Source organism: Erpetoichthys calabaricus, chromosome 15 (assembly GCF_900747795.2).
Source record: "Erpetoichthys calabaricus chromosome 15, fErpCal1.3, whole genome shotgun sequence".
Classification (NCBI taxonomy): Eukaryota; Metazoa; Chordata; class Cladistia; order Polypteriformes; family Polypteridae; genus Erpetoichthys; species Erpetoichthys calabaricus.
The window spans coordinates 71,572,120-71,587,291 of NC_041408.2; the positions used below are offsets into that span (position 1 = coordinate 71,572,120).

Sequence of the window (15,172 nt, forward strand, 5' to 3'; positions counted from 1 at the left end):
TCAATCAGCGTGTTTACATGTACGCACATAATTAGGTTAAAGTGAATAATCCTCTGTCACACACTTGCGCTTGGGAGACGGTTTACAGGCTGGGATGATTACATCTCCTAGATGGCCTAGGAATGCTTTGGGATCCCACAGTATGAGCTGGCAAGTGTGGCTGGGGAAAGGGATATATGGGCCTCACTGCTAAGACTGTTGCATCCACGACCCAGTTGTGGGGTTGTTTCTCAGCCAGACCAGGGGTTGGCGCTGTCATCTGATCCCTTCTCCTCTTGTCCCTTTTTTAGACCAGCCAAAGACCGTGCCTGTCAGGGACGCCACCACCGGTCCACCGACTGATGACATCACTACCTGTTGCAGCCTACCTAACTCCACCTTTTCCTCTAATCCAACATATTTATAGCCCAGACTCATCCTGTTAGTTAGTTCGGTTTTGAACTCTGCCTTGTAAAGACGTGTTTTCTTTACTTTCTGATTTTCAGTATATGGGGTGACCATCCCCAAACCTTTTTCTGTCTGTTGCCTATTTTTTACTACACCTGTTAAGGCAGAATCCTGGTTTCTTAGTCTGTGTTTACAAGCTACAGAAGCTCTGAACCACACAATTAAAAGAATTATGGGCTAGCCCTTACATACTTGAAGATATCCCGTATGTATGGGATACTTTAACATACGTACAAGATATTTTCATGTATGTACGGGATACCCAAATTTTTTTGTAATTTTTTTAATCTAACTTTATCTTGTACTTATGTAAAAGTATCTTGTACGCATGTGAAAGTATCTTGTACATACATAAAAATATTTCAAACATACATACATAAAAGTATCCCGTACATAAGTGACAAAAATCTCATACGTACGTGAAATTATCCTGTAAGTACAAGATTTTTGAGCCCTGGAAAGGACCAGATATGTGTGCTTCTTCCCTTACACCCAATGCTGCTGGAATAATAATAACACAGATATTTTTACTTCAGTTAGTTATGTTTTGGGTTACTCGTTACTTTAAAAAGTAATCAGACGCCATAACTTTTTTTACGTTTTAATGTGTTAACCTACTGTTCTTGTAATTGTGCTGCTGAGTTTAGCACTCTACGTTCAGCACATCAACGTAAATTTAGTGATTTCTGAAATACTGAGAAGGAGAAGGAATAATGCAATCACCCGAACATTTGCCCATGGAAATGTATTTTGTGAATACTTCTGCCAATGGCTGCTGAAAGCATCAACAAAGTAAAACCATGCACAGATGAAAAAATCCATAACATTAACCCGATTATGAATTTACATGGCCACAGAATCAGAGGATTCACTGAAAGATCTACCTCCGTTAACCAGGTTTCTCACAGGTCACTAACCTGTTTTCTGTAATTGGAATAAGGGTTTACAAGGCATCCTCTTTAACCCTTTAACCGCCAACTCCCTAAATATTCCCCAAGCCAGGCAAAATCTGAACAATTTTTGTTTTTTTACTTTTTTACATTTTTTTTACATTTTTTACATTTATTCAAGCAGTATTGACCACTAAACGTTGTGCAAGTTGCCAGTGTATACACGAAATCTATAAATGTAACCTGAATTCTCAGCTAAGCAAAACATCTTGATACCAAACCGTGCCCTTTTCAATGGTAGATACTGTCGAAACTGTAAGCGGCCCTTCCACGACAATAAACTTTCATCAACTGCAACTGACGGTCCTGGCATGTAAGGCAACTGAAATGCTTCAAATAAATGATCAATCAAAGGACGTAGCTTGAACAAGTGGTCGCGGTTTGGATCTTTCTTATCTGGCTCGTTTCTGTTGTCATTCAAATGAAAGAATTTCAGCAGCAAAGAGAATCGGTTACGTGTCATGACAGCTGCAAAAATAGGTGTTGCATACATAGGATCTGTAGACCAGTACATCTCAATATCTGGTTTTCTGATTATTCCCATCAACATCAAAATCCCAATGAATTTTTTCATTTCGTTTTCATCAGTGTCAAACCAAGCACGAACACGGGAATGTGGAGGTAAATTGGGATTTTTCTCAATAAACTGTGCTGCATACAGATTTGTCTGATGAACAAAATGTCTAATCAAATCAGGTGACACAAACAGCTCATAAAACTGCTCAGCAGTGTAATTGTTTACATCAACAATAAAGCCACACGTTCCCTAAAACGAATGCAGAAAAGGTAGTTCACCACGGGCAGCAGCCCAGCTGAGATGCTGGGGATACACCCACTCAGCGCCGTCATCCGATGCGTCTTCATTCACAATATCATGCAGCGCACGTTGCTGCTCATCACTGTCACTAAAATCTTCTTCAGAACTGCTACAATCATGATCAGAACTGTCCAAAATCGCCTGCAAAGCCTCACTTGAAGTCAGTTTACGTTTCGCCATATTCACAGCTGTTACATGCGAATCACGTCACATGACCGGCCAAAACAACCACAGACTTGTCGAAATACAACGTAGTAATAATACCCACGCCAAACCGTCAGTTATACTACTTGCCAGGCATTCATATAACCACAGGCAAATGTGCCGGATAATTCCGGCAGTGTGGCGTTAGCATTAAAACAGCGCTGCCGGATATATCCGGCAGAGGGCGGTGAAGGGGTTAATAAAATCCCTGTGTGCGTCCAGGTGTCCGTGTGTGTCTTCTGGTGAAGTGCGCATGCGCGGGGCACGGTGTGATGCGCGATATTACTGTCAGAGAAAATTACAGGCGTTTTACGGAAATACAAACCAGTATTACTGCGAGAGGAAATTAAAGGTACACAATATAGTGACTCATATTACAGCCACATACAAGCCAGTATTACTGTCAGAGGAGATTAAAGGCATATTACCGACGCGCGTGCCTGTATTACCGCCAGAGAAAATTAAAGGTATATTACGGACGTTCAAGCCAGCGGACGTACAAGACAGTATTACTGTCACAGAAAATTAAAGACACACAATACACGGCGGCAGCCCACAAAGAACGGTCAGCTCAGCAAGTAAACATCAACAAAAGAAAGGCTGAAAGAAAGAAAAATACCACCAACAAAAAGAATGAGGTCAAAGTCCCATGCCATTTAATATAGACTATTCCTACTAATGTTTATGCACTACTGTTCTAGCGCCCGTTAAATGACTAGTTTTAGAAATACAAATACTGTGAATAATCGGGTTTTTAAAGCACATGTAAATACGCTCAGTATGAGTTCTCTCCCGGAAATAACAATGTGGCAATGAGGAATACAGAATACGGATGTTTTGGACCTCATAAACCGAAGACAGGCTCATTTGTATGATATCACATGTTTTATATACCAAGGCAAAATGAAAAAAAAAGGGCAGCGATTTCGGCTGAGATTATGGTACTTTGGAAATGTGAAAATGTGTTGAAAAGTCGTTACCTGGCGGTCTAATCTGACATCTCCTGTGGCATCTAGTCAGGTAATATTTCACCCTCAGGTGACAAGATCAGCAATTGCAGTCGTCATATTTGACTTACTGTACTGTATATACTCATGTATAAGTCAGGTCTTGAAACCCGAAAAATCTATCATAAAATCAGACCCTGACTTATACGCCCGTTCAAAAATGCGACACTTAAATTATTTGTTTCATCTTCTTGCCTCCTCCAATCTCACACCAGTTTCCCAGACGCATCAAACTTTGTTGCAGCAGCACAGTTACCAATTTCTTTCGCTACTTCAATGACGTTTAATTTAAAACCAGCTTCATATTTTCTTCTGATCGAGGGCTCCATCGTAGATAAGGGATGCTCTTATGATAAAGGTGTATGAGGGTGTGAGATACAGAAACACAAAACAGTGCACACGTTGCTTCGGAATAGTTCGGGTATTACAGTGTGGTCACGTAGGCACAATAGAGAGAGAGAGAGAGAGGTTAGGAGCACACGCTGATACAGCGCATTGCTGCACCCACATAGAAAAAATGGCCGTGTGCTCTGTGGTTACTCTCTTAGGTGGGCATTAGCACATCATAATCCCTTGTACCAATAGCATGAGTTTTCTGCATTCGATTTATATGACGACATGATAAAATACCAGAAATTATACGATAAAGTCAAGTTCCAATTTATCTGCGAGTATATGCAGTACTCCCTGACCAGCAGTCGTGTAATGCGACATTGGCTTTAGACATATGCATATTCTTCTCACAACTCAGTCTATTCTTTTTCCTTCTTTTCTGCTTGTTTTATTACAAAGTATGAGTTATTTTCATTTTTAATCCCAGATTTTAAGGGCAACAAAGTAACAAGAGCATTGAAATAACATGAGCAGGCACAAGATGTGAAAAGCGTGGGAGGTGTGTACAGCCACCTACCTTTATTGGTGAATGTGCCATTCATACAAAAACATGCAAGGCTTTAATAAAATCCATATTTATTTTTAACAGCTCTCTTACAACCTTAGATGTCACTTTAGAATTTAAGACCTTCATAATAAATAACAGCATTTAAGAAATAAATTCTTTGTGGACATTGTTAAAGTGGCCTTTTGCCTCCAGCGGATGCTGACAGGTGTGAAGCTGAGGCTTGTTACACACTCGCAGTCACAGAGAAAATGATGGATGGCAATAAAAAAAAAGGAAATAACAGCAACTGTGCATGTTAGGAAATAACGTAAAATAACTGGAAAAAATTGCACATTTACAGAGATTTACATGTTACATTACACTCAGGTACATGGTCAGGAACAGCAGATATTTCTGTACAAATCTAAATGCTTTATTTAGTGTCATACAGTGTACTTACATACTGTACCTGTGATAAAATCTAAAGCATCTTGTCCATAGAAAATTTTGTTGCAAAAGGATTTGTTTTTACAGTACGGCGTGGTAAGCTACAAGTGAGGTAAGACACAAATTCTTTGGTTCTAAATGTTGCCATCACGGTTTCCCAAGGACAATTGGCATCAGGGCATTCTTTTAGATAAAAATACTGAAACACATAATATTAGCTGTGTTTGTTGCAGGTAAAAATACTTTATTGAGCACCATCATATATATAAAAAAAAGTTTCTGTCTTGTTCTTACAGTGTATAAAAGCTGGTTGCTTTGTCTTTTTAAAAGTCTTGTTTTGGATTTTCCGTCGCTCCATCTGATTTTCACTTCTCTTCAACCCACACCTTTGTTTTTTTTTTTTGCAGGTACGGCTGACACTGAGATCTGCTCAAGGTCCTTTAACGTTTGAGTCCTTCAGAGACTGAGCTGCAGCCCCTGCTTGCAAGCTACATGCAGATGGGTCACAGTAGCCAGGAGGTCCGGCGTTTCCGGGTGGTCCAGGAATACCAGGCTGTCCAGCAACTCCCGGAGGACCTCTTTCTCCATCACGTCCATCCCTACCGTAGCCAGGCCTTCCAGCTTCACCTACAATGAAACCATGTTCATTAGTAAACCACATCCATTCACTTTCTGACTTCATATATTGTATTACAGGGTCATTGTGAGGCAGGGACTATCCCAACAGCATTAGGTACAAGGTAGGACTCAACACCCCTACACACACACACCTAACCCCTCTCATAATTGGTCAAGGCAAAGTTACGAATTAAAGTAGCATATACAGTATGTCTTTGGAATGTGGGGAGAAGCCAGAGAACCTGGAGAAAACCCCCCAAAACTTTGTTTGCTATTAATGCTCTCGGACTATTAAATCCCATGAAATGAGGCTGCTATACACACTAGAAAGCCTAGTGGGTACCTACTGGTCCGTTAGAATGAATCTGAAGAGAACTGGTAAAAGTGATCAGATGTGAGATTTCATTTTCAAGACCACTAACACAGAAAATAACTGAGGATTCATTTGAAACTTAACTGCAGTGGTCAATTTCTATTTTTTTTGTTTGTTTTTCCCTTTTTCTACACATAGCATTAGAGTTCTGCATGGAACATGGCATTTGAACAACTGCCTCTGACCCATAAATGCGACAGTTACGCTCAATCCAAACAGCAACCTCCAAAGAAACCTCAATTAATTCTGCAAAACAAGAGGCAGGCTTTGCAAAGCAGTGCATCCTCAGTAAAATAGAAAAGTATTAAAATAAATATATTACATTTTGTAAAATATGTGAAAAATGGAAAAGATTAAGTTTAAAACATAAATCCCATCTGTTTGACAAAAAAAAAAACTTTAATGAATTTTGCAATTGTGAAATTGAATTTGAAACAAACCTCAGCTGTTTCACTTGTCCTGCACACTCGTCTGTCCCAGTGTTATGTATCAAATAGAGTTTATGTTTTATTGTTATTTTGAGATATTATTTTTCATAGCCTTATGCGTTTTCTGTTATTTTGCTAATTATGTACGGTCTTCTTAAATGTGTATTCACTCCATGTGCTTTGTGGGTTGAGCCACCCTGACATCACTGCTGGGTCCTGCCTCTGCCTTTATCTGCAGGCCAAAGTGAGAGATTCAGCCAGTGGTTCACTGCAAATGTTGGGTGTCTTGTGGTCTTTATAAGTATTTCAATATTTCTTGTTAGGTTTCCTGGCCTTTTGATCTTTTTCTGTTACTGGATCGCATACTGGGACTTTTTTGCTGTGCATTGCCCTTTTAGGCAAAGCCTTTTGCCTTTTAGTGGTCTGTGAAACATTTATGCTTTATTTTCTATTTTTGATCATAAATCTTTATTTATAAAGATTCTTTGTTTGGTGGTGGCTCTGAGGATAGGGATCTGCGCCGGCAATTGGAAGGTTGTCGGTTCGAATCCCGTAAATGCCAGAAGTGACTCTACTCCATTGGGCCCTTGAGCAAGGCTCTTAACCTGCAATTGCTTCATCCTGGTTATGACGTTAACCTGTATCCAGACCTGCAAGCAGGTCCTCCAACTTACAGAGTAAAACTTGGGGGTTGGTGGCAGGACTGGCACTCCAGCCACTGCAAAAAAAAAAAACCTCACACTGTTCCTGTGTGGTGCTGAGGTGTCACCCACTGCACTTGGGTCCCAATCCAGGTGGTTTGTCATGTGGTGGGTGCAATAACGCACTATCGGCGCATGCTCCCAGCCTCTGTTTACAAGTAGGGGGTTTATTGTTATTATGTCAGGCATTTTGCAATATTTTGAACTGGTAGGACATTTTTGCCCCACTTTGGGCCTAGCCAGACTAAAGCCTGCAGGTAGTTGGAGTATCTGGGGTTGGCTGGACTGGGTGTGCCTCACTTGGCCTGGCTAGTGAAGGTACTGGCCTGCTTTATGGTTATTTTTAGAGGCTTCAACCCCTTTTCACCATATTTCCGACTCCAAAATACAACAACATATAGCTAAAAGACACCTATCTGCACTTTTTAATTAAACTTGTATGGTGCAAACATAATAGATGTTTAACAGACATTGTGCCTGTGACCGACACCTTAATGTATTCCAGAAATTAAGACAATTTTACAAAATGACACAATCAATACCAATACAATACAATTTCAGAACATCAGGACAGTGAATGCACTGATAGGATGGGACTTTGAAATGCGCATCTGCCATTCTGATGCTCGGGAGCTCGCAATATGGTGAGGCTGTGCAAATTGAAACTTTTTCAATGAAAATATTTAGCACAGTTTTTAAAAGTAGTATATAAATATGACACTGTATATGTGTGCAATGCTTATACTTAACTCCCTCTTTCTTGTATTCTTATTTTGCAATGTTAAAAAATATATAGTTGTATGAAAATGCCACCCTAACCAAAGTGCCACTTGAGGCAATGGACTTTTATCTTCACCACAAGCATCGACCCTGATTAGCACATGCAATTGGGAATTTCACTATAGTCTCTACCCATGACAGTAAAGACTTGAAAAACTTTATAAACCCTTAATTTTCTTAATTACATAATTCACTGAGAAGAATTGTACTGGATAAAATTTATGATTGCTATTGGGAATTTTGAAGACCTTCATTAGATCCTCATGTAACACTGATGTTAAGTTTTATATGTTGTCACGCACATGCGAGTAGGAGGACGTCGTATGGACCAAGCGAAGGTAATTCCATGCCAGGCCAGGGGGTGGCAGGGTGCACTAAACCTTCTCCTGTTGTCTCTGCAGACCAGCCACGGGAAAAACCTGTCTGACTCATCGCTTAAGATGTCACTTCTGCCGTCCAGGATGATGCCACTTCCAGTTTCGGTGCCCAGGATGTTGTCAGAAGAAGGTCATTTCCGGTTCTGCCATTTTGCCAAACCCTCAGCAGTTCATGTCTGGACTCTAACAGAGGCACTTTTGTCTAAAACCAAACCCATTGCAGCCAGGGATAATATACGGGTTGCTGCCCCAAACCTTTTTAAATGTGTCAAGTCTGATCTTTTCACAATCTGATCATCTTGCTTGCAGCAAAGTGAATGGAAAAAAATGGCTTCTCACAATCACTGGAGGCACCTGATTATTTAAGACCCTGTCTATCCTGTGTCTAAATGTTGCGCTGACCCCATCTGTTTCGAGATGTCCCACAACAGACTTCCTAAAGGTGAACTCTTACCTGGAAGACCCACTGGTCCTGGCAAGCCTTTGGGTCCTCGTACTGTAATGCCTCGGTCTCCTTTATCACCCAATTCACCTATTAAAAGAACAGAGAAAAAATCATATGATATTTTACTGTTAAATATCAATACATCAAATTCATTTTCAGCGGGAAGACCTTGATTCTACTGCAAGCAACAGGCCAATAAATAAATGCAATTTTCCCTGATCAATGAGGGCAATGCATTGTTTTTCATATGAATTCTTAACTGTCTATTTTTTATTTCATTACATTCTATTTTACTTATTTTAAGCAAGACTGGGATAAGACTGAAAGAAAGTACTAAGCTAAAAAGTACCTTTATATTCTTGGCAGCTTACATTATTATCCGAGGAGTACACATTGCCCTTGGTGCCCTAATAAGCTCACATGTCAACCACAATTACACGTTGTGTGCAAATTAGCTATCCTTAGAAAGTGCAGCCCTAGCTGCTTCTCTTTAACTTTGGACTGAGTGCTGGCCTTCTGATTAGCGTTTCTCTTACTACACCAAAGACTTGCACAGCTTACACTGTTACACTTGGAGATGCAAGTCTGGCCAAGGCTTCCTGTGTTACTCAGATAAGTAGAGAATAAATAAAATTCAAGAAAACCAACACATTAACAAGGTCTTGCCACGTTTACATCTTCCCACGCTTGAGGCTGCTTTCTTCAGTAGACAGGCATATTTAGCTGGTTGCTGTCCCGTAAGAACAATGGGTGTCAGGCTGGGGAAAAGGCGTCAGTCCTCCACATGGCACATATACACATATTGAGGACTGATTGAGGTCATTTATGTTAGAATGCCTAGAGGGGCCTGGCCAGGTGGTCTCGTGGCCTCGGAACCCCTGCAGATATTTTTTTCTCCAGCCATCTGGAGTTTTGTTTTTTCTGTCCTCCCTGGCCATTGGACCTTACTTTTATTCTATATTAGTGTTCCCTAATTTTAATTATTTATTTTGTCTTTTTTCTGTTTCTTCATCATTTAAAGCACTTTGAGCTACATTGTTTGAAAATGTGCTATATAAATAAATGTTGTTATTATTGTATTTAGGGTGCTTAGAACTGAAACCAAGAAGCGCTTCTTTACACTAAAGAATTGTGGGACTCTGGAACAAACTGCTGAGACATGCAGAAGCCTTAACACCATTTAAGAAGTATCTGGCTGAGACATTGGGACACCTTATCGATTAGCTAAACAAACAAGCTTGGAGGAATGAAAGGTCTCCTCCCATTTTTCATACTTCTTAAGTTCTTTGGTTTTTGATCTTAATTGAAAGCTTATCACCTGCTCTGTTCTGGAAATTCAAGAAATGTTAGGTAGTGGCAGTCTGGTGACCACAGCACCTGTGGTCATGTGTTTATAAAAAAGTGATTGAGAAACCAGGTAATAACCTCCATAACGACAGAAAGAAAAAGAGCCAAAATGACATATGCTGAGCATCAAGCACATCGCAGAAGGCAATTAAGTGATGAAGAACAAGAAAGAATAAGAAGATAAGATGCTGAAACCCAAAGATAAGGAAGAAGGGATCCTGTATATAAAATTTTAGATACCAGAATGTTGCTGGCCATAAAGGAGACCTTGTTGTAGGGTGTTTACGGGAAGTTGAGTGAGAAACCAAGTGATAACCACCATTATGACAGAAAGAAAAAGAAGAGAAGTGACTTCTACTGAGCATCAAGCACATCCTACAAGATGATTAAGTGATGAAGAATAAGAGAGAATATGCAGACAAGATGCTGAAGCACACAGACAAGCAAGAGAGGAGTAATATTGACTGTGGCCTGATATACTGTATTTTGTAATTCAATAAATGTTGCGGCATGATGGTGGCCACTTTACTGGTGGACAGAAAAGTTTATGTTAATAAAAGTGCAGTCACCACAAGGCCATCTATTGATAATCCCCCAGGACATGGTACATGCTTGTTCAAGGTTAATCAAGTTTTTTTTTTTTTTTTAAGTTTTTTAGAATATCCAGCTTTATGAAGGATGGTAAGGTGACCTGTGGCCATATTTGTAAAGAGAAGTGATCATAAAACCAAGTGATGAGAACCATAATGGCAAAAAGAGAAAGAAAAACAGCAACATCTACTGAGAGTCAAGCACATTACCGAAGGCGATTAACTGAAGAAGAAAAGAAACAAGTAATCCTGAGTGTAGACCGACTGACCAGCAGATAAACATGATAGCATGCAAGACAAAGTCCAGGATACAGAATGCAAGAACGCCCCTTAGACAGAAATGCATGGTGACAACCAAGGAGATCGTCAAATATTTGACAACAAGGTGGGCTCCGCCCCCTGCTCGCTTCGCTCGCCTACCCCTGGCGTTGGGTATCCTGAAATACAGTAGTCGAGCTCGTTCGTTTTGGCGCCTTGCCCGCGGCATTTCAGACATGCGTTGTAGGCGCCTGTGTTCATTGATTTTATCCAGGCGGGCTCGTGTTTGTATATCCGTCAGTCGAGGTCGTTCGTTTTGAACCCGTGCCTGCTTTGCTTCCGCAGTTTCAGACACGCATTGTAGGCGCCTGCGTTCATTGATCTTATCCAGGTGGGCTCATGTTTGTATCGTTGAGCTGTATTGTGTTTGAATTTGGTGTAAAGCGTTCAGCGGTTTGTACAATCCCAAGCAGCACATTATTCCTAACTTCACTCCACAGTAGTGCCACTCACAATATGGCGGTTACGCCTGCGCCTTTCGTACTCTCTTTGAGGACCTGTGGGGCCTCCGTAGCCTCTCACGTTTGACTCTGGGGTGCAATGCAGAATCCTCTTTTTTGTGTGGTTGTGTCGTTAGTGGTAGCTATGGGTGCGTTGTTGCTTCATTTCTCATTCACGTTAGTTGAGCTCTTTCGTTCCTGGGCCGTGACTCCTTCGTTCGCGGTGGATACGACTTCGCTTAAGGTTTATGAGACGCGTGCCTGCGCAGTACGTCTCATGGTCCCATCGCCGTGTCCCTGTGTCCATATCCGGTCTATTCTCGGTTAGTAATATGGATTCCAACCATATAAAAGCATTGCTTTTACATCTGTACATGAATGTTTCTTGGAAGACAACTACTTATCAAAATTACATCAGCGATGTGATCAATGTCAAGCTGGAGTCTGTCATGTTGAAAATGGGTTTCCAAAATAGAAACATTCTGCTTGCTCTAAATGAGCCACCAGAAGTAATAAAATACATTATGCCTTCCAGTGCAACTGAAAGAAGTAACTAGAAAACATGAGTATCAACAGTGCCTTATCTTTAACTTGTCTTTTATTTGCATTATGTTTTAGGACCGTAGGTCTGTGTGTTTCACTTGTAAGACAATATTACTACTGTAGATTTTAGCTCCCATGAACATGTAATGGAATAAGTAGGTTCAGAACATAATAAGATGGCTGGATGTTTAGCTACTCCTTTTGCCAAAGCTTAGCTGCAGACACTGAATTTATATTCACATCTTTACGGAGTGAGCTGTGGCTGGTCAAGTGAATCACTCAGGGGCACACAATGTGTCATTGGTCGGGAGTGACCACATATTCAAATGATTTATGGTTCTTTTCCTTGGTCATTAGTCTACATTTAAGTCTTTTGAAGCCATGCAGACTTGACATCTCCCGGTTATAAAAAAAAATCTTGCAACAAGACGTGATCTTTGGAAGAGAGACAGAGAGACACTTTCATGTCCCGCGATAAACGTTTGAAGCACCACATGAAATGCAGATCACGCGGCAAGGCAGCAGCAGCAAGCCAGCATGTGATCGAGCAAAGAAGAGGTAAAATAAAAAAAGTATTTGTTTTCCATTGTATTACCATTTAAGAGGGGTTTTGGAGGAGCGGCTGAGTCTCCTTGGGGTGCGTTCAGCCCCTCTCTTCACAACAGCGCATAGTGCTGGCAGGGGGGGAAAGGGGTTAACAAGCGAAGCAAGCAGGGGGCAAAGCCCCTTAGTTTTCCTAAAAAATGAGACAGAGGCTAACATTCGACCTAAGCATAAAGGGTAATGTCTTTTTACAGTACTGAGGTCACAGGATTGTCTTACTTTTGAAATAACGCATCATTTTGTTCTTACATTAAAAACCCTTTCTTATAAATGGGGATAGGTAAGGAGTCTCACGTGTTTAAGATAATCGATAAGATAATTGTGTTAGCACTCATTGAAATCAGAGCTCATTCATCCATCCACTTTCAAAGCCTCTTGATGCAGTTTGTCATGGAAGGTGCCTTACAGATAGGTCTACATTTTTCTACCAAAACTAATTCTATTAAAATATACAGTGAATAGGAAGATAAAGAAGTGCTTAATTTTTACACATCCATCATGTCGCTTTCTGCACCAGCTGTAAATCTTAAAGAAAATGTCCTTACCTTTAGGACCCTTCAACCCGATATCTCCAAGTGGTCCTTTCAATCCTGGCAATCCTCGAGGTCCAGCCTGTCCTGGGAAGCCACTGTCTCCCGGTGGGCCAGGGGGTCCAGGAGGACCAGGACGTCCAGGGAGGCCTGCAGCTCCTGATTCAGGTCTCCTCAGACTGGCTGCGAGTTGAGCCAACTGTTCTGTAATGTAGGAGAGCAAATGGTAAGACTTTCTTACAGCTTATTAGTCTAATGGCAAAAAATGTTCCCACTGCTCAAGACTCTTAATCTAAAGAAAAGCCTACTAGGATAACTAACATTATTTCAAAAACATTGTCTTAACAAACGTAAAACTGTGACGTACCAATACATTAATTACTTAAGACAACTTTTATAGATTTTGTCCAGGATCTTGGGTGGTCAAAAATAAACCACTAGAGACGAGTGGTTTAGATCAGGGGTCTCCAGCTGTGGTCTTGGAGCAATGCTGTGGCTGCAGGTTTTCATCCTAACCCTTTTCTTAATTAGTTACCAGATTTTGCTGCTAATTAACTCTTTGGCTTAATTTTAATTGATGCACAACTTAAGACTCAGGCCCCTTAATTATTACTTTTTTCCTTAATTAGCAACCAAAGAATATTAAGACACAAAATGTACCAACGCATAAACAACAACCTGCATCCATCACACAATAACTGAAAATAAAGAAAGGTGAAGGCCTCAGTAATGTTGATCTGCTCAGGTCCACAAAACATTTTGACAGCACTCTTTAAAAAGAAAATCAACACTTTTGGAAATGTCTGCCATGGCAGAATGAGCACCATGGAATTAAATAACGGGTTTAATTAGCAACGAGAATTGGCTTCAACTTAAGAAACTGAATGAAGTGAAGCTGGTTGGAGACTCCAACTTAGTTGGTCATCTGTTGGCTCACTTCACATCAAATTTATGTGTAGGTGCCATTTAAGGAAAAAGGAATCAATTCAGCGGTCAGAGTCTCAACAAAAGTCAATTAAAATAAAGGGAAATAGTTAATTAGCAGCAAAATCTGGTCACTAATTAAGAAAAGGGCTAGAATGAAAACTTGCAGCCACAGTAGCTCTCCAGGGGCCTCGTGTATAAACGGTGCGTACGCACAGAAATGTTGCGTAAGAACATTTCCACATTCAAATCGCGATGTATAAAACCTAAACTTGCCGTAAAGCCATGCACATTTCCAGAGTACCTCATACCCTGTCGTATGCAAATTCTCTACTCGGTTTTGCAGAATGGTGGCACCCAGCGTCAAAGCAGTGCTACTGTTCCTGTGTGGTTTATCATTCTTTTTCAGATCCACGTCCCTGACACGGCTTTATAAATACACTGAAATTAACCTCATATTGTTTATTAGTTTAATGCTTCTGATTGTAATAAACCTGTAACAATATAATGGTCCACAGAATGGCCAAACTATTCTAAATACCATAGCTGCTTTAACATTGTTACTCTCACTGCACCTCCTTCTTCTTCTTTCAGCTGCTCCCATTAGGGGTTGCCACAGCAGATCATCTTTTTCCATATTACTCTCACTGCACCACTTGGAGCAGCTGATTGGAAAGAGAATTATTGGTATACAGCATCAAGCACACGCTGCCTCAGCCATGCTTCCTATATGAACTGCTTCTTACACAGCAAACGCTTCAAACCTTTCCTGTACGGACCTCGCGGTTTAGAAAAAGTTTCATCCCAAGAACTATAAACGCACTCAATCAGTCCATCAACTGCTCCTTGTAGAACTATTTGGACTTATAAGTACAATCACCTCACTGTAAACTTGCACTACAGTTATAATATTGCACAACCTGAGCCACTTTATAAAGCGCGTATTTACATATGATGATGATATCATTTTTAAGATGAAATGCAGCAAAATATATTTATTATATTATACAGATAAAAGCACTGTATGCTTCATTGGGACAGGCGTGAATGATAGAATAATTAAACATGTACTATGAAGATATTTCAATGTTCCTTAAAAGTTTTGAAGAATTGGCATTATAAGCTTACAGATGGCTTAACGTCTATTACAGAGCTGATTGTGTGGTGATCGATTACTTGGAGAAAGAAAAGTAAGGACAGGAATTGGAGGTTAGTACGTTTGAAAGAGACAGTACTGCAGGGGCGGTCTTAGGCATGTGCAAACTGTGCACCTACACAGGGCCGCCAAATCCCAGGGGCTGCCACGCCAATATACACTGAATATAAAACAAAGAGAAAATAATGACACAGCTAAAAACGCAACAGCAAATTTTGGCAAAAGTTAAACGCTTGTGTCATGAGCA

The 15,172-nt window shown here is 40.5% G+C and overlaps 1 protein-coding gene and 1 long non-coding RNA gene across 2 annotated transcripts in view; one reads left to right on the top strand and one right to left on the bottom strand.

The window, feature by feature from the left end:
• The first annotated feature begins 4,183 nt into the window (after positions 1-4,183).
• LOC127525981 (uncharacterized) lies at positions 4,184-5,351 on the top strand. The gene is made up of 2 exons (XR_007933601.1): positions 4,184-4,317; positions 5,160-5,351. It is a non-coding gene; the product is annotated as an uncharacterized LOC127525981 (long non-coding RNA).
• Positions 4,967-15,172, bottom strand: part of col9a1b (collagen, type IX, alpha 1b) — a 132,660-nt gene continuing 122,454 nt past the window's right edge. Inside the window, exons 29-31 of the mRNA XM_028820364.2 lie at positions 12,861-13,049; positions 8,484-8,561; positions 4,967-5,379 (exon numbers count right to left, since the gene is read on the bottom strand). Of these exons, the coding sequence (XP_028676197.2) occupies positions 5,183-5,379; positions 8,484-8,561; positions 12,861-13,049 (464 nt within the window). The 3' untranslated portion in view covers positions 4,967-5,182. The remainder of the gene's footprint in view (positions 5,380-8,483; positions 8,562-12,860; positions 13,050-15,172) is intronic.